The 19,513-nt window shown below is 44.1% G+C and overlaps 2 protein-coding genes across 6 annotated transcripts in view; both read left to right on the top strand.

Annotated features, from left to right (window-relative positions):
* Nucleotides 1–11,762, top strand: part of LOC122552556 — a 23,608-nt gene extending 11,846 nt beyond the window's left edge. For 3 of the 5 annotated variants that reach the window (XM_043695260.1, XM_043695256.1, XM_043695259.1), the window contains 4 exons: nucleotides 3,851–4,126; nucleotides 6,579–6,620; nucleotides 6,782–6,817; nucleotides 11,222–11,762. In XM_043695260.1, the coding sequence (XP_043551195.1) occupies nucleotides 3,851–4,126; nucleotides 6,579–6,620; nucleotides 6,782–6,802 (339 nt within the window). In that variant the 3' untranslated portion in view covers nucleotides 6,803–6,817; nucleotides 11,222–11,762. Of the gene's footprint in view, nucleotides 1–3,850; nucleotides 4,127–6,578; nucleotides 6,621–6,781; nucleotides 6,818–7,352; nucleotides 7,367–9,636 lie in introns of those variants that run through there. The other 2 variants (XM_043695257.1, XM_043695258.1) reach the window with 2 other exon arrangements.
* LOC122552552 (immunoglobulin superfamily member 2-like) overlaps nucleotides 1–19,513 on the top strand; it is a 1,022,215-nt gene that overhangs the window by 717,524 nt on the left and 285,178 nt on the right. The window lies entirely within an intron of this gene.

Genomic DNA, 19,513 nt, shown 5'->3' with positions numbered 1-19,513 from the left:
GTACGGGTGTCCCAGAGGTGTTCTCTGAAATGTTCTGCAAGTAGGTGGCCTGTCTCCCCAATGTAGAGGAGGCCACATCGGGTGCAGCGGATGCAGTAAATGATGTGAGTGGAGGTGCAGGTGAATTTGTGATGGATATGGAAGGATTCCATGGGGCCTTGGAGGGAAGTGAGGGGGGGAGGTGTGGGTGCAGGTTTTGCATTTCTTGCGATTGCAGGGGAAGGTGCAGGGAGTGGAGGTTAGGTTGGTGGGGGGTGTGGACCTGACGAGGGAGTCAGGGAGGGAGTGGTCTTTTCGGAACGCTGATAGGGGAGGGGAGGGAAATATATCCTTGGTGGTGGGGTCTGTTTGGAGGTGTGTTGAACTACAACATCACACTGTGTAGGCCACTGAGAAAATGGACAGCAGCAGGAAATGCACCCGATGGAGCTCTAGCACTTTTACCTAAAAGTGGGATGACTTCTGACTTGGGGATATCAAGTGGGATGGAGCAGGTGTGTAATCAAACCAAGAAATGTGATTGCTTTAAATCTGAAACAAAACCAGAAACTGTTGGAGGAACTCACATACCTGGTAGCAGCTGTGGAAAGACGAACAGAGTTAATATTTCAGGTCCAATGACCCTTTATCAGAGCTGATAAACTGCCCTCATAAAGGCTCACTGGACCCAAAATGTTCACTCTGCTTTCTTCCCACAGATGCTGCCACACCTGTGAGGTTATCCAACAGTGTCTGTTTTTGATCGAATAAGCAGAGTTGGGGAGTATTTTAAACATTCAAACATCATGTAGCCTTTGTTTTACAATGTTGGGAAGATAATCTCTGATGATAAACCAGGAGACCTGTCCACAACACAGAGTTCCAAGCAGTATATAGACTATTTTAATTGTGTTAAAATCACAATGCCACCTACAGAAGGACTGACATTATATACTGGAATATATATGTGTGTATATAGCTCTGTAAATGCCCCAAAACACACAGCCATTCACACCAAGAAAGGAAAGCAAAATAAACATCTCTCTCTCTCTGAAGAGGTTCACTTGAGAAAAAAAACAAACATTTCTGGCTAATATGGCTCATTGTTGAGGGTGTGGAATTTTTAAAAATCTATCCATGGAATGTGGGCATTGCTGACACGGCTGATAAAGAGTTGAGCTGATAAAAAGCACATCAGGTCAGACAGCATCAGAAGAAGAGTGGAGTGGATGTTTCCAGTTGTAACCTTTCATCAGTCCTGTTGCAGGGTTACAACCTGAAAATTAACTCCCCTCCTCTTCTGATTCTGTCTGACCTGCTGTGTTTTCTCCAGCTCCACTCTTTATCCACGTTGACTCTCTTGCATCTGCAGTTCTCACTATCTCCTAATTGCTGACAAGGCTGACAATCCTGAATGTCCAGGGAGTAACATTAGCTGTGCATCTGGAGTCAAATGAATGTCAGGCCAGGGAAAGTTAGCAGTTTCCTTCTCTAAAGGACTTAAGTGAACCATATAGGCTTCCCCCAAAAATCATTTCATTTCTGATTTGTATTGAATCCAAACACCCCCAGCTGTCATGAAGAGGATTTGAACTCAGGTCCCCAGAACATTACTTGGTTTTTGAATTAATGGTCTAGTGATATAACACAAGGCCATCACCTTCCCCCTCTAAAGTGCTCTGGCCTTTTGGTTTGTGTGGGTGGCTGTCTCCAAATCGAGGCAATTATTTATGGGATCTTTGTAACTCCCAGCTTGCTGAGGAAAGGCAGTACAGGTATTGAGAACTCCTCCAGTCACTCTCCAAGAGAACAATCAAGTTTCACAATGAAAGATTTTTCCTGAGAGCTGAGCTGAGAACTCCTTCCTTTCAGACAACTGAGCAGCAGCTACTCCAAACATTATCCAAAATACAACCACAACGTGACCCAGGGCACGGGATGGGGAGTATTGCCTACCATCAAAAAGTGTGGCATTCGCAAAATGCCTGGCTGAAAAGACTTGTGCTGTGTTTTTATTGATCTCCCTAAAATAAAACAATGCCCAATGCTATCTCAAGTTCACAAGAACTAATTCACAGGAACACCCCCCCTCCCCCCTCCCCCCCACCCTGTGGGAAAGGGCCTTTGGTCTTGTGTACCACGAAGAAGAGACAGCTTCAGGGAAATTGATTGGGGTTGAGTAAAGCAGGAAGCATGAAATCTCTCAGAGGGGCTACTGCAGCCCATCACCAAAAAGGACAAGTTTCAAAACAAAACCTTCCCTCAATAAGGAGTCAGCTGCTCCAGAAGTGGCTCTCCTTCCAAGCTCATTTCCTTGACTGAAGCCCCAGCACTCATACAGACCCTGCCCTGTGAAACTTGCCTGATATAGAAACCTTGAAGTTAGTAGTAGGGGTAGGCCATTCAGTATAACCATGGCTGATCATCCGACTCAGTCCCCGATCCCATTTTCTCCCCATACCCTTTGGTCCCTTTAGCCCTAAGAACTATATCTAACTTCTTTTTGAAAATATACAATGCTTTGGCCTGAATCATTTTTTGTGGCAGAGAATTCCATAGGCTCTCCAATCTCTGAATGAAGACATTTCTCTTCCTCTCTGTCCTAAATGGCCCACTGTTGATTCTTAAACTATGACCCCTGGTTCTAGATTCTGTCATCAGGAACATCCTTCATGTGTAGTCCTGGGGATTTTATAGATTTCTATGAGATTACCCCATCATTCTTCTGAACTCCAGTGAATATAATCCTAACCGATTCAGTAGCTCCTTCTACATCAGAACTGTCACTCCAGGAATCAGTCTGGTAAACCTTTCCTGCACTCCATCCTTAGCCACAACATCCTTCTTCAGATAAGGACACCAAAACTGCACTCAGTATTCCAGGTCTGGTCTTACCAGGGCTCTGTACAATTGCAGCAAAACACCCCTGTTCCTGTATTCAAATCCTCTCAACATCCCAGTTACCTTCTTCACCGCCTGCTGCTCCTACATGCTTTCTTTCAGTGTCTGGTTCACCAGGACCCTCAGGTCACATTGCACCTTCCTCTTTCCCAATCTGCCACCATTCTAATAATAATCTGTCTTCCTGTTTTTGCTACCAAAGGAGACGACCTCACTTGGATCTACATTTAAACTGTGTCTGTCATGTATTTGCCCATTTTCTTAGCTTGTCCAAATCACACTGAAGGCCCAATTTATTAACCTTTATTTTATTTGATTTATTTTAGCCTCATGTACATAAATACAGTAAAATAAGCTTTGTTTTGCGAGCAGTCCAAGTATATCATACCAAACAAGGGCATTCAAGTCATAGGGTGCTTAGGCAGAGCGAGACATACAAGGTTACGGCTGCACATGAGGTGCACAAAACAAGATCAACATTATTTGAAGTTAAAGGTTCCATTCAGCTGAGTAATAATGGCAGGGAAGAAATTAATCTTAAACTTGGTGAAGCATTTGTTCAAACTTCTGTTCCTCTCTGCAAACTATTTGTGTCCTTCTCATGATCTACCTTCCCAAATGTTTTAGTGTCGTCTGCAAATTTGGCTACAGTACATTTGCTTCCTTCCTCCCAGACACTAATACAGATTGTAAACAATTACAGTCCCCCAGCACTGACCCCTGTGGAAATCAATGGGCACAGATCTCCCCTTTATATTCGCTCACCATTCAATGCCTGTTTGCCAATTCTCTATACACGCCATTGTACTACTTCCAATGTGGTGAACTCTTATCTTATAACTTAACCTTTTGTGAGGTACCTTCTTGAATGTCTTCTGCAAGTCCAACACCTGAGATTCAATGAGAGGGAGATTAAAGTATCAAGTATTATGCTACTCAAAGTAACCTTCCTGATTTCGTTTTTTTGAAGGTTCTCGAGAAGCCTAAGAAATCAAGAACAACCCAACAAGTTGCCTGTAACTCCCCAAATGATGGAATCACAGTCATTTCAAACCCAAACCCAACATACTACAGCTTTGAGGCAAAATGTGGCAGCAATAGCCGAATGCAGAGGACTGAAGCAGTTCCAGGAAAATGCAGGCGTGACAGAGAAGTTGAAAAACAGCAACAGGAAGTCATGAAATGCGATACTGATGAAGAAATCTATGCAAATTACAGTCAGATTAACCATCATCCCAATAAAAAGGTGATTGATTTTTGTTGATACAGCTTTCTTCATGGCACTATGTTTCTTTTTCCCATGGAATCATGGGAGTGCACAGTAAAATAGGACAGAGTCAGCACAGCTTCACCAAGGGGGAGGTCATGCCTGACAAATCTGTTCGAATTGTTTGGGGAGGTAGTGAGCAAGTTGGACAATGGAGACCCTGTGGACATGATTTATTTGGATTTCCAGAAGGCCTTTGACAAGATGGCATAAAGGAGGCTGCTGAATAGAGTAAGAACCCACAGTGTTCAGGGTTGGATAGAGGATTCACCGACTGGCAGAAGGCAGAGAATGGGAACAAAGAGGACTTTTTCAGCATGGTAGTCAGGGACTAGTGGAGTTCCACAGGGGTCAGTGTTGGAACCACAATTATTCAAGTTATATGAGAAAGTGAGGACTGCAGATGCTGGCGATCAGAGCTGAAAATGTGTTGCTGGAAAAGCGCAGCCGGTCAGGCAGCATCCAAGAAGCAGGGGAATCGACGTTTCGGGCATGAGCCCTTCTTCAGGAATCTGAAGATTCCTGAAGAAGGGCACATGCCCAAAACGTCGATTCTCCTGCTCCTTGGATGCTGCCTGACCTGCTCGCTATTCAAGTTATATATTAACAATCTGGACAAAGGACCTAAGGGGATTGTTGTTCAGCTTGCAAATAACACAAAAATACGTGGAAGGACAGGTAGTGTTAAGGAGGCAGGAGGCTGTAGAATGACTTGGACAGGCTGGAAGAATGGGAAAAGACATGTAAAATGGAATATAATTTATGAAAGAGTGAGATTAAGCATTTTGGGAGGAGGAATATTTGTAAATCGGGAAAAAAACTTTGGAAATCCAAAGGACAAAGGAATATGGGAGGCCTAGTTAAGAATTCTCTGAACAGTTGGCAGCAAGGAAGGCAAATGCAATGTGAGCTCCCATTTCAAGAGAGCTAGAATACAAGAACAGAAATGTACTGTTCAGGTTATATAAGGCTCCGGTCAAACCACATGTGGAATATTGTAAGCAGTGTTGGATGCCATTTCAAAGGAAGGATGTTCTGGCCTGGGAGGTGCTCCAGAGGAGGTTTGCTGGGGATGATCCTGGGGATGAAAGGATTCTCATATGAGAAGCAGTTGAAGATTCTGAGTGTGTACTCGATGGAGTTTAGAAGGATGAGGAAGGATCTGATTAAAATTTACAGAATGCAGAGAGGCCTGGGAGAGTGGACGTGGAGAATATGTTTCCTCCACTAGGGGAGAGTAAGACCTAAGGGCACAGCTTCAGAGTGAAAAGACGACTTTTTAGAACTGAGATGAAGAGTAATTTTTTCACCCAGAGGGTGGTGAATCGATGGAACTTATTGTTGCAGAAGGCTATGGAGGCTAAGTCACTAAATGTATTTAAGATAGAGATAGACAGGCTGTTGAATCAAAGATTACAGGGGAAAAAAATGGGGTTTAGAAACATAGCAATCACAATCGAAAGGTAGAACAGACTTGATGGGCTGAATGGCCTAATTCTGCTCCTATATCTTATGGTTTTATAGTCAAGCCTAATTGGTCATTGTGTATCAGTACTGTCCTGTTGAAGTTGCACATTACTGCTCCATATTTTTCCATATCTAAGAGTAACTGCTTTACACAAGGTTTGTCAACACATTTTGGACATTCAAATGTGCATCATACTAATAGCAGCTCTCTTGTGCAGTTCTTCTGTTCTACTTTCAGAGTCAAGCTAGCTTGTGACCAATGTTAGAGTAATCTACCATCATATATTTAAGGCTGAGTTAGGTAGATTTTTAATCAGGGATGGAATCAAGGTTTCTGGGGAAAAGATAGGAAAGCGGACTGAGTATGATCAGATCAGCCATAATCTCATTGAATGGTGGAGCAGACTCAGAGAGACATAGCATTGTACAGCATAGATACAGGCTCATTGGCCCACTAACAAAACAACAAACAAAATACACTAATCCCATTTACCTGCACTTGGTCCATAGTCAACTGTGCCCTGAATTTGAAGTGCTCATCCAGAAGCTTCATCAATGTTGTGCCTGCAGCACCCTCTCAGGCAGCACCTTCCACATTTCTACCATCCTCTGGGGGAAAAAATATTTCCTCTGATCTCCTCTAAATCACTTACTCCTCTCTTTAAACCTATGATCTCTGGAACTGTAAACACCTCTGCCACGGGGATGATTTTCATGATCTATGCTACCTATACCTCTCATACTTCTGCATATCTCAATGGGCTGAATGGCCTACTTCTGCTCTTGTATCTTATGTTCTTGTTTCCTTATGTTATTCTTTCCTTATGGTCTTATTAACACCTTCATCCTTGTTACACCACAGTCATTATCAGCGCAATCATTTGGGCTCCCTTCATGCACAGCAGGACTCTGAATCTTACAAGTATCCATCATCTAATTCCAACCACTTATTCTTAAATTACAGGAATCCAGTGAACTTCAAGCAGAATCCAACGCAACATATGCGGTAATTATTTCATTGATCATGGTATTTCAAACCAACTCACTGATTGGGACCAAGATAGTAATTGTAACCAATGTAATGACTAAAACAATACAGTGCTTCATCAAATCTAACTCCTCTACCAAAGTGAAATGTTAATCTATTGCATTGACCTTTCATTTCAGAATTTTGATCCACGTTATTAATTCAGTGAACAAAAGGTACGTTGCTGTTAAACACTATCTGCTAAAAGTAAACTTTTATGTCTGAGTCACGGACTTCAATGATCTACTGCCAGTACTCTGAGAAATGCAGAGGGTTTCTGTTTGTTTAATGTGAAGTTGATGACTTGGAAAAATTATTTTGATAAGAAAACCTGGCAGGAGTTTTGAATGCAGCTTCCAGACCAGCATGTGTTGGTGGGGGCGAATGGCTGTTTGTGCATCATACATTGCATCCAATATGAAATGTAACCTTTCACTTGAAAAAATGACTTTCTCCGAATTGCAATGTCTGAGCTCTGTATGATCAGACTGAAACTCATTTCAAGCTGTGAATTCCTTAGTTTTCCATGGAAAATGGCTTCAATATCCCACATTAGGCATTTAATTATTGAACAACGTTACTCTAAAGAGACCCACTAATTTCAAAAGGATAGTCACTTGCTGAATAACTGGAGCGAAGTTGTTTGGAGTTATTATTGAGAGGGCAATAAATGTATGGAGCCGGAGATGTGTTGCTGGAAAAGCGCAGCAGGTCAGGCAGCATCCAGGGAACAGGAGAATCGACGTTTCGGGCATAAGCCCTTCTTCAGGAATGAGGAAAGTTTGTCCAGCAGGCTAAGATAAAAGGTAGGGAGGAGGGACTTGGGGGAGGGGCGTCGGAAATGTGATAGGTGGAAAGAGGTCAAGGTGTCTCAGTCAAATCCATCGAACTCAGCACCGCCTTCCTAACCTGCAATCTTCTTCCCCACCTCTCCCCCCGCACCCCAGTCTCGCCTATCACCCTCACCTTGACCTCTTTCCACCTATCACATTTCCGACGCCCCTCCCCCAAGTCCCTCCTCCCTACCTTTTATCTTAGCCTGCTGGACAAACTTTCCTCATTCCTGAAGAAGGGCTTATGCCCGAAACGTCGATTCTCCTGTTCCCTGGATGCTGCCTGACCTGCTGCGCTTTTCCAGCAACACATCTCCGGCTCTGATCTCCAGCATCTGCAGACCTCACTTTCTCCTCAATAAATGTATGGAACCCATTGCTGCAGAGCGCTGTAGAAACCAAGTCATTGAGTATATTAAAGATAGAGATAAATAGGTTCTTGATTGGTAACAGGATCAATAGTTACAAGGAGAGGCAGGAGAATCAGGTTGAGAAACATATCAGCCATGATCGAATGGCAGAGCAGACTCAATGGGCCGAATGACCCAATTATGTTCCTCTACCTTAGGGTGTTACAGTGCTGGACATGTGAAATATCAGGAAAATTAAGACCCCCCACCACCACCTCCCCACCCCCAAGCTATTATGAGCAGAAACCTCATTATCAAATGATTGACAATAACAGTTTCTGTTGCCATCTCATGGTAACACAACATACCCAAACTCCTCAGCCAATCATTGTACCCAGTGAGGATGCAGAATCAGCAGTGAATATTCCCCTCTCCTCTTGGGCTGCCATTTGTTGTCCATCACTCTTTAATTTTGAACTGAGGGTTTCACTTGACCATTTCAGAGGACAGTAAAGAGGCAATCACATTGCTGTGGGTCTGGAGTCACCTTTCAGCCAGATCAATTCAGGGCAGCAAATTTCCTTCACGAAAGGGCATTCAGGAATCCAGTGAACTTCAAGCAGATTCCAACGCAACATATGCGGTAATTATTTCATTGATCATGGTATTTCAAACCAACTCACTGATTGGGACCAAGATAGTAATTGTAACCAATTGTAACTTGATGGGTTTTTGTGATAATCTGGTAGTTTCATCAACTAAGCATGCAGTCACCATCGGCTGCTCTCTCATTAGAGAGATACAACTGGTGGGGGTTTAACTTTAGAGGGGAAAGGTTGAGAAGGTGTGTCCTTCACGGTAACCTCAGCCAGTGCAGTAACTAAACTCATGCTGTTCGTGTTAATCTGCATCAGAAACCAACTGAGATGGAAATGTGTTGCTGGAAAAGCGCAGCAGGTCAGGCAGCATCTAGGGAACAGGAGAATCGACGTTTCGGGCATTAGCCCTTCTTCAGGAATCAGGATTCCTGAAGAAGGGCTAATGCCCGAAACGTCGATTCTCCTGTTCCCTAGATGCTGCCTGACCTGCTGCGCTTTTCCAGCAACACATTTCCATCTCTGATCTCCAGCATCTGCAGACCTCACTTTCTCCATCAGAAACCAACTGTCCAGCCAACTGACACCCTAGAATTTTACAATATACATTACTGAGACCAGCACCGTCTAAACTGTAAATGAATTTAAATTCCCTCAGCTGCCATATTGAGATTTGAACCTATCACCTCCAACAAGACAAAGGGGTGTGGAGACCTGCTCTCCTGTAAGACAGCCTCCTCATCACCGATGATCAATCTTAAACACCAAGCCAACTTTGCCCATCAAATACTGGCCAGTGATTGGCTTTTATCAGCATGTACAGAGGTCACCTCAGGAGCTAGAGCTCCATGCCTCCTCAGGGTTGCTTTTAGCAGGAAATGTCCTGAATTCATTAGTGAAGTCCAGGAGCTGGAAGTGTTAGCTTTGTGAAATCATCCCTGTCAATAACCATATGACACCTGACTAATTACACCAAGAACTGTCTGATTTAACCTGAAGTTACCTGGCATGCACTGACTCTACTCTCATGTCTAACTTTGTTGAATAGGCATTAACAAATATTGAAGTGACTAATGTACCTTAAAAAGACAAACTTTCTACAAGATATCTTTCTGAAATTAAGCCTGAGAGCTTTGCTCTCTATATTCAGATACAGTTTCCTTTGAGTGAATGAATGGTTTATTTTGAAATATGGTTTGTCCTTCTCTCCTTCCAGGGAATACTCTATGGTTCTGCTGTGTGATAGGCACTGATTGCCTGAAATGGAAACATTTTCTGATTCAGAATGCTGAGGAGCCTCCCTCACTAGCAGCAGACAGAACCAAGCACAATGGATCAGAGGGACAGAGAGACAGGAAATAGATTGTATAGAGAAATTGGAGAGTGAAAACTGTGAATATTTACACCTTGTTTCCCAACACACAATGTTTCTGAACTGCATGAATGCTGAATTGGATTGGCTTCCAGCTGATATAGGACATGCCCATTGTGTAGTTGGCATAGTTTTCAAACCAGATGCTACTCAGTGTAAGCTTTGCGATGTATTACAAGCTACAGTGAGAGTCAGCATTGGCCTCAGTTCCTTCATGTCTAGTTCCTTATAGGCTCCTGTCTGAGATTAAAATGTTCTTTCAATTGTCTATTTATCAGCTGAGTGTGTGTGAGATGCCATGGCATGTCCGTCAGTTTGGCTATCAGCCAGTCACAGGGTTATTGTTACACTGGTGACTCCTGAATTAGTGCTGATTGAAAAACCAGATCAATAGACTGTCTCTGGACACAACTGCCATAAATACACACTTACAAAGCCAATGATTCCAGTATAATTCCCCACTATCAGAAGAAAGCAACAGTGGAAATACAACTCACAATGTTGAGAAACCACCATTGGTTATTCAAAGCTGAGAAAGTCTAAGCTCTCAGTTGTATGAACAGTCAAGAAAGAAAAATCTCATGTCTCAAAGAACCAGAACAAAAGGAGCAGTGAAGACAAAAGATTTGAATAGGAAGATACCTGTCTCTGAATGTTGATCAATCTAAAGTGATAGTGTTCAAGAGTAGTTGGAATCTTGTTTTCAGAATCATTCAAATTGTGTTTTATTTCAACAGTGCGGCTGTTTTCTTAATTTTTATTTCATTGATGTGCTTCTATTTTATTCTTAAAGGTAAATCTGCAGCACTGTGGACTGTAATTTCAGTAAAAGACTAACATGTTAAATAAACATCACAAAATAAAACTGATTAAAAAAGACTTGACCAGGAAGAGCATTAACTGAGATCAAAACAAGCAACAGGAGCTGACAATAAATTCAAGGCAATTACAAGGGTATAGCAATGTGATTAGCAAGATTGGATGATGGAAACAGTTTGAAAAGGTCAGGCATTGGAGATGCACTGTAACACATTTCAGGAGATATTTCAGAAATCTCAACAAATATATCTATTCAAAAATGAAGGATGTCAGAAGAGGTATATAATTCAACAAGAGAATAACTGTTGGTTTGAGAATGAAAGAAAAAAGCTGACAGTATAGGAAAGATTAGGTTGAACTTGAGTGCCCAATGCAGTTTGATTCTTATTTTATTTCTTGCTACACTTGTGTGTCTTGGTCATCCAGTTAGGAGGAGCATGCAGAGTGAGCCATTGACTGTGGGTGTGTCCTCCCATCCAGGCCAGACCACATCAGGGTGACCAGGGTTCCTTCACTGGAAGACATCTGAGAATTTCAGATGGGTTTCCAGGATGATTGATAACCTCATGCGGGACATTACTAATGCAAGCTGCTTCTTCCTGATTTCTAGAGCTTGTATCTTTAAGACAGAGTTACAGTCACAAGCTGCCATTTTGGAATGTTACCAGGTCAGGCAGCATCCAAGGAACAGGAGAATCGACGTTTCGGGCATAAGCCCTTCTTCAGGAACACATTTCCAGCAACACATTTTCAGCTCTGATCTCCAGCATCTGCAGTCCTCACTTTCTCCTGGAATGTTACCAGACCAATATCTTCTTACATGACTCCATGTGAGAAAAGATTTCCTGTGTTAAAGGCACGCTACAACAACAAGATATTGTTGTTTAATCTGGCTTGAGCCAATCCAAATATCAGCTTTTACATTCTGATCAAAGATACCTATCTAATGTTGCAGATAGAGACTGGCAAATGACATCATCAGCAATAAAGAACAACAGTTGCTGCCCTGCCCCTGGTTTGGGTGTGTTTTCTTCCTGTTTCTGTTTTTGTTGAATTTTTTTTAAGTGTCTGTTCAGTAGATATTTTACATTGGGTTGATTTTACTGATATAACCAATTGCTGAATAAAATTATAATTATCTGATTATTAAACTGTGTGTCTGTTTTAATCCCTGCCCTCCCTTCACTGTTTGATCATGCAGCATTGCCCTCTGAGAAGGATACTGCTTGTCACTGGTCCCTTGAGTGTTTTCTTTCTTCCTGGTGGTGGAACACAAATAAAGATTTACACATTTGTTGTTTTTCACAACCTCCCCCCTCACTTCCCTACAAGGAGTCATGAAGTAATATATTCACTGCAGTACTCCTAGCCTCTGACCTGCTCGTGTAACCACTGAGTTTATGTTGGTGAGTCCAGTTGAGTTTCTGGTCAATGGAAACTCCAAGGATATTGGTAATGGGAGATTCAGTGATGGTAATGCAATTGAATGCAAAGGGTAGTGGTTAGATTGTCTCTTATTGGAGATAGTCATTGCCTGGAATTTGTGTGGTGTGAATGTTATTGTCTGCCCAAGCATAGAGAATGTTCAGATCTTGTGGCATTGGAACATTGACTACAGAAGGGCTGGTGAGAAGCAACCAAGGAAGGTTCTGGAAGAAGTCAGCTCAATCAACATGACTGTGAGATGATATAGTCTTGGCTGCTCAGGAAGCATGTTTGCAGACTGAGTTTATCATGAGCCTGAGAGTGGTAAGATTTTGAAATTACAAGCAACTTACCTTTTGTAGGTGTAGCCTGCTGGGAATAGAGAGCAGGAGTGAGTGACCTGAGCTTGGTAATGAATGGGTAAGGGTGTGTGATCAGTTCTTGGATGATTCTCTGTAGTTGATAAGGTTAACAATGGCAGGAGAATCCATCCCAGTGGAATTGTGGAAACTCAGGGACACCTACAGTCTCCATGGAGATGACATATGCAGAAATTGTATTCAGCTGCAGCTTCTGGTTGTCATATAGAATCATAGAGCCATACAGCATGGAAACAGACTCATCGGTCCAACTTGTCCATGCCAGCTGGATGTCCTAAATTAATCTCATCTCATTTGCCAGCATTTGGCCCATATCCCTCTAAATGCTTCCTATTAGTGGGCGGCACGGTGGCACAGTGGTTAGCACTGCTGCCTCACAGCGCCAGAGACCCGGGTTCAGTTCCCGCCTCAGGCGACTGACTGTGTGGAGTCTGCACATTCTCCCCGTGTCTGCGTGGGTTTCCTCCGGGTGCTCCGGTTTCCTCCCACAGTTCCAAAGATGTGCAGGTCAGGTGAATTGGCCATGCTAAATTGTCCGTAGTGTTAGGTAAGGGGTAAATGTAGGGGTATGGGTGGTTTGCGCTTCGGCGGGTCGGTGTGGACTTGTTGGGCCGAAGGGCCTGTTTCCACACTGTAAAGTAATCTAATCTAATCTAATCTAATCATATACCATTCAAGATACCTTTTAGTGTCTTTGAGTCAGACAGCATAGAGACTGGTCCTTCATGCCAACCAGATGTTTCCATTTGTAGGAGAGACTAGGACAGCGTTAGAGTAAAGGGAAGAGTTTTTAGAACAAAGATAAGGAGAAACTTCTTCAGCTGGAGAATGGTGAATCTATGGAATTCATTTCCGCAAAGAGCTGTGGAGGCCAGCTTATTGAATATATTTAAGACTGAGGTAGATAGTTTCTTGAGTATCAAGGGTTACAGGGAGAAATCAGGAGAATGGGGTTGAGCAACTTATCAGCCAGACTTGATGGGTTGAATGGCAGAATCTTTGCTCCTATGTCTTATGGATGAACCCAAGCACATGACCAGGTAAGATTAAAATATTAAGGAAAACAGTCACTGAGCCAATCACACTGAGTGGCAGCAATGTCTGAGTGGAATTCTCATGAGACGATTAAACCAGAGACCCAGGCAACATTCTGGGGATGTTCCAACTTTAATGGTCAAACTGTCAATCATTATTTTTTCCCAACAATTTGATGAATGTCTCCAATTTAAGGCATGACTTGCCTCATCCTGGTGAAGCTCAACTCTGCCTGGAGCTGTCCATTGACCCAGAGCTGGCTGCTAACTGGGGAATCCACAGCCAGTGCTGAGGAAGGAAGGCAGGATGGGCTGGGACCTGGAGGGAACTTGCAATTCAAGCTGTTCCCCTGATGGAGAAAGTGAGGACTGCAGATGCTGGGGATCAGAGCTTAAAAATGTGTTGCTGGAAAAGCACAGCAGGTCAGGCAGCATCAAAGGAGAAGGAGAATCGACGTTTCGGGCATAAGCCCTTCTTCAGGAATGAGGAGGGTGTCCCAAGCAGGCTAAGATAAAAGGTAGGGAGGAGGGACTTGGGGGAGGGGCATTGGGAATGCGATAGGTGGAAGGAGGTTAAGGTGAGGGTGATAGGCCAGAGAGTGGGTGGGGGTGGAGAGGTCGGGAAGAAGATTGCAGGTCAAGAAGGCAGTGCTGAGTCTGAGGGTTGGGACTGAGAAAAGGTGGGGGGAGGGGAAATGAGGAAGCTGGAGAAATCTGCATTCATCTCTTGTGGTTGGAGGGTACCTAGGCGGAAGATGAGTCTCTTTTCCTCCTGGAGATGGAGGAGGCCAAGGACCTGCATGTCCTTGGCGGAATGGGAGGGGGAATTAAAGTGTTCAGCCACTGGGCGGTTGGGTTGGTTGGTGCAGGTATCCCAGAGGTGTTCTCTGAAACGTTCCGCAAGTAGGCGGCCTGTCTCCCCAATGTATAGGAGGCCACATCGGGTGCAGCGGATGCAGTAAATGATGTGTGTGGAGGTGCAGGTGAATTTGTGGCAGAAATTGAAGGATCTCTTGGCACCTTGTAGGGAAGTGAGGGGGGGAGGTGTGGGTGCAAGTTTGCATTTTTTGCGGTTGCAGAGGAAGGTGCCGGGAGTGGAGGTTGGGTTGGTGGGGGGTGTGGATCTGACAACGGAGTCGTGGTCTTTCTGGAATGCTGATAGGGGTGGGGAGGGAAATATATCCTTGGTGGTGGGGTCCGTTTGGAGGTGGCGGAAATGATGAAGGATGATCCGATATATCTGGAGGTTGGTGGAGGACAATGTGCTCCAAATAATCTCAGTGAGACTGCACTGCCTCCTGCACCTACCACCCCCATGCTGAGCTGCTGCACTGTCTGACTGTCCAGTAATCTCAGGGTCTGGGAGGGTCTGAGTGCCCAGTCATCTCAGGGTCTGGGTGGGTCAGTGCCCAGTAATCTCAGGGTCTGAGAATGTATGGACATGGGGTGGTTGTTGGTGAGGAAGCTTGAATCTGGGTGAATGTGAAGAAGAAGACGGGATGAGTCTGTTCGAGTGAGCTGTTCTTGACTGTTCCTTGCTGCAGAGTGAAAGGGTCTTGTTGCACTTCATTTAAGGGAGAGGGGAGGAACTTTTGGATAAGATTCTAAAGAGGAAGAAAGTTTGGAGCAGTTAAGAGGCAGAGGAGGGGGCAGGACTCATGGAGAGTCATGTCGGCCCAGATCATGCCAATAAAGGTATGAACTGTCCTATGTGAGGCTGCTCTCTGTCTGCCTATGTCAAAAGAATCTTGAAACTCATTGAACGGGTCCCCAGCTTCTGTTGTGACACTACAGATTTCTTACAGAAACTCAGCACCCACAGACCAGCCAAACTGGGAACATTCTTCATCACAATGGATGTTTCAGCACCCCCCACAATGATGGCATCATGGCAACAGCCTCAGTACTCAACACCAACAACTGCCAATCTCCAAATACCATCCTACAACTCATCCACTTTATCCTCGATCACAATGTCTTCACCTTTGACAACCAGTTCTTCATTCAGACACATGAAACAGCCATGGGGGCCAAATTTGCACCCCAATATGCCAACATTTTCATACACAGGTTCGAACAAGACTTCTTCTTTACACAGGACATCCAACCAACATTATACACCAGGTACATTGATGACATTTTCTTCCTCTGGACCCATGATGAGGAGTCACTAAAAACCTACACAGTGATATCAACAAGTTTCATCCCACCACCAAATTCACAATGGACTACTTTCTACTATCTGTCTCATTCTTAGACACATGCATCTCTATCAAGGATGGAAACCTCATCACCACACTCTACCGCAAACCCATGGATAACCTCATGATGCTACACTTCTCCAACTTCCACCCAAAACACGTTAAAACAGCCATCCCCTGAGGACAAGCCCTACACATACACAGGATCTGTTCAGATGAGGAGGAGCATGACGGGCACTTGGAAATACTCCGGGATGCCCTCATAAGAATCAGGTACGGTTCGCAACTCATCGATCGCCAGTTCCAACGTGCCACAGTGAGGTACCATAATGACCTCCTCAGGAGACAGACACGAGCTGCAACCGGCAGGGTACCCTTTGTTGTCCAGTACTTCCCAGGAGCTGAAAAACTATGCCATGTTCTTTGTGACCTGCAAGACATTATCAATGAGGATGAGCAGCTCGCTAAAAACTTCCCCACACCTCCACTGTTTGCCTTTAACAGCTACCAAACCTCAAATAGATCATTGTTTGTAGCAAACTGCCCAGCTTTCAGGACAATACCATACAACCTTGTCATGGTGCAAGATGTGTCAGAATGTCGACACTGATACCACCATTATGCATGGGGACAACTCCCACCATGTACGTGGCAGGTACTCATGGAACTCAGCCAATGTTGTCTATCTCATACGCTGCAGGCAAGAGTGCCCTGAAGCATAGAACATTGGTGAGACCAAGCAGAGGCTATGGCAATGGATGAATGGACACCGCAGAACAATCAACAGGCAGAAGTGTTCCCTCCCAGTTGGAGAACAATTCAGCAGTCCGGGACATTCAACCTTGGACCTTCGGGTGACTGTTCTCAGAGGCTGACTTTGGGAGAGGCAACAGTGAAAAGTGGCCGAGCAGAGGCTGATAGCTAAGTTTGATACCATTGCACTACACACACACACACACACACACACATATAAGTTTGTGGGGTGAATTTGAACTTGCAGAATTACATTTTACTTTGCTCAAAAACTGCATGAATCCATGTAAAATTCTGAAAATCTGCTTTTTAGATTAGAATCAGTCTGACCATTGTGGCACAGACAGTAGTCCAGGGAGTTAACACTTTCAAGTCCTTTGCAAAAGTGAATACTGCAGATGCTGGAGACTAGAGTGGCGATGGAAATGCTCAGCAAGACTGGCAGCATCCAAGGAGCAGGAAAATCGATATTTCGGGCAGGAGCCCTTCATCAGGAATAAGGCTGGACACCTCGGGGGTGGAGAGATAAATAGGACGGGGTGGGGCTGGGGAGAAGGTAGCTGGGAGTGCAATAGGTGGATGGAGGAAGAGGTAAAGATGATAGGTCATAGAGGAGGGTGGAACGGATAGGTGAGAAAGAAGATTGACAGGTGGGACAGGTCACGATGATGGTGCTGAGCTAGAAGTTTGGAAGTGGGGTAAGGTGGGCAGAGGGGAAATGAGGAAACTCAATTTTCTTTTCAATCTTCCTTCCTACCTATCTGCTTACTTCCTTCCTTACTTCCTTACTACCTATGTGGCAGTTACTTATGTGATTCAGCCAATGTTGTTTATCTCGTACGCTGCAGGCAAGAATGCCCTGAGACATGGTACATTGGCAAGTCCAAGCAGAGTCTACAGCAACGGATGAATGAACACTGCACAACAATCCACAGACAGGAGTGTTCCCTCCCACACTTCAGCGGTCCAGGACCTTTGGGTGACTATCCTCCAAGGTCGACTTTGGGACAGGCAACAACGAAAAGTGGCTGAGCAGAGGCTGATAGCCAAGTTCGATACCCATGGGGATGGCCTCAACCGGAACTTTGGGTTCATGTCACACAACAGGTGACCACATTGCACCATACATACAGTCCCACGCTCACACACGCACCCTCTCACAGACTTATACCCCTTTACACTCACACTTACACACATACGCATACTCTCTCATAGATACTCATTAACCATCACCCCGTGCTCCACACATACCCCTGTCTTCAAGCATACATACATATTTAGGTTTGTGGGTTGAATTCGTACTTGCAGAATTACATTTTACTTTTCTCAAAAACTGCATGAATCCATGTAAGATTCTGTAAATCCACTTTTTAGATTAGAATCTGTCTGACCATTGTGGCACAGAGAGTCTCACATAGGGCAGCTCACATTGATTTTCCTGCTCCTCGGACGCTGCCTGATCTGCTGTGCTTTTCCAGCACCACACTCTTGGTTCTAATCTCCAGCATCTGCAGTACTTCCTTTGCCCATGTTGGACTATAACCAGGTGTTGTGTGATTTTTAACTTTATACACCACAGTCCAACACCGGAATCTCCAAATCATGATTTAGAGGGCAGCACTCCCTTAGTACTGCCCTGGAGGGTCAGCCCAAAATCTGTGCTCAAGTCAGTGCACGGAGGCTTGAATTGACATCCATCTAACCTTAGGTTCTGAGAAAGGTCACCAGACTCGAACATTTAACTCTGATTTCTCTTCACAGATGCTGCCAGACCTGCTGAGCTTTTCCAGCAATTTTGATTTTTGTTTCACTTTGAAAATGTTTTGCTTTATTGAAATAATTAACCACACTAATTCATTCTTACAATCTGCCCTTTCTTTATAACCCTAACTTGGAGTTCTTCAGGAAGTTCAGACTAATTTTAATCCATTCAAACTTTTTCTCTTAAAGGTGTAGCTGTCCCAGTCCTTCTGCAGTCTCTGAGACTGGAACATGCCACCAAGGGCCACACTACCTGGTGGCAGTGTACCATGAGGAATGCCGCAAATGATATACACCGATGTTCACTGGCACCGGGAACAACCAGGGACTAACACGGAGTGGGCTTAACACATGACATGAGGAACATCACACAATGGAGCCCAAACTTATTGAGTAATTTCAGTCTTCACAGACCCTCCAATAACAGCTTCATTCTGACCATCGCAAATGAGCAGCCCAATGGATGCTGGGGTCTATTACTGTAAAGAATGGAGAGCTATCAGTAGGAATGGCACCCGATTGACTGTAATGGGTAAATCCTGCTCAGCTTACAATAATCTGATACAGTAACCACTTCCACATGAATTTATTAGAGAGAATATGTTAAATTCCTCTGCTAAAGAGAAAGCAGAGAGTTGACATGAAAACAGAAGTTACCTTCTCTTGTTTAACTGATAGAATAAACTATTTCTTTTCTTGCACCAGTTCCTCAAACTCTTTATCTTCTCTGTCTTTCTGCTTCTCTATCTCATTTGTTCTCAGTGTTATATTTAACATTCTCCAGTCTCTGTACAGTTTTGTTACATTTATTCTTGGGACATGGCCATCACTAGCAGGGCTAGCACTGTTTGTCCATCTCAAAGTCCTTGAGGAGAAATGTCTTCACGGAGAGAGTGGTGACAATAAAGACAATGACAATAAAGATAATTCAGTTCAATTCAATACTGGCTTCCTATGCTTTACTGTTATCACTGACCCTTTATCCTCTCTGCCTTCTCAATCATGCAAAGATAATCAAATAATTTATTGGTTATATTGTTGTGGTTCTGTTCGCCGAGCTGAGAATTTGTGTTGCAGACGTTTCATCCCCTGTCTAGGTGACATCCTCAGTGCTTGGGAGCCTCCTGTGAAGCGCTTCTGTGATCTTTCCTCCGGCATTTGTAGTGGTTTGAATCTGCCGCTTCCGGTTGTCAGTTCCAGCTGTCCGTTGCAATGGTCGGTATATTGGGTCCAGTCGATGTGCTTATCGACAACCGGAAGCGGCAGATTCAAACCACTACAAATGCCGGACGAAACATCACAGAAGCGCTTCACAGGAGGCCCCCAAGCACTGAGGATGTCACCTAGA

Source organism: Chiloscyllium plagiosum, chromosome 9 (genome assembly GCF_004010195.1).
Source record: "Chiloscyllium plagiosum isolate BGI_BamShark_2017 chromosome 9, ASM401019v2, whole genome shotgun sequence".
Taxonomy (NCBI): domain Eukaryota; kingdom Metazoa; phylum Chordata; class Chondrichthyes; order Orectolobiformes; family Hemiscylliidae; genus Chiloscyllium; species Chiloscyllium plagiosum.
The sequence above is the reverse complement of the archived record's forward strand: the minus strand, read 5'-3'. Positions and strand labels throughout refer to the sequence as shown.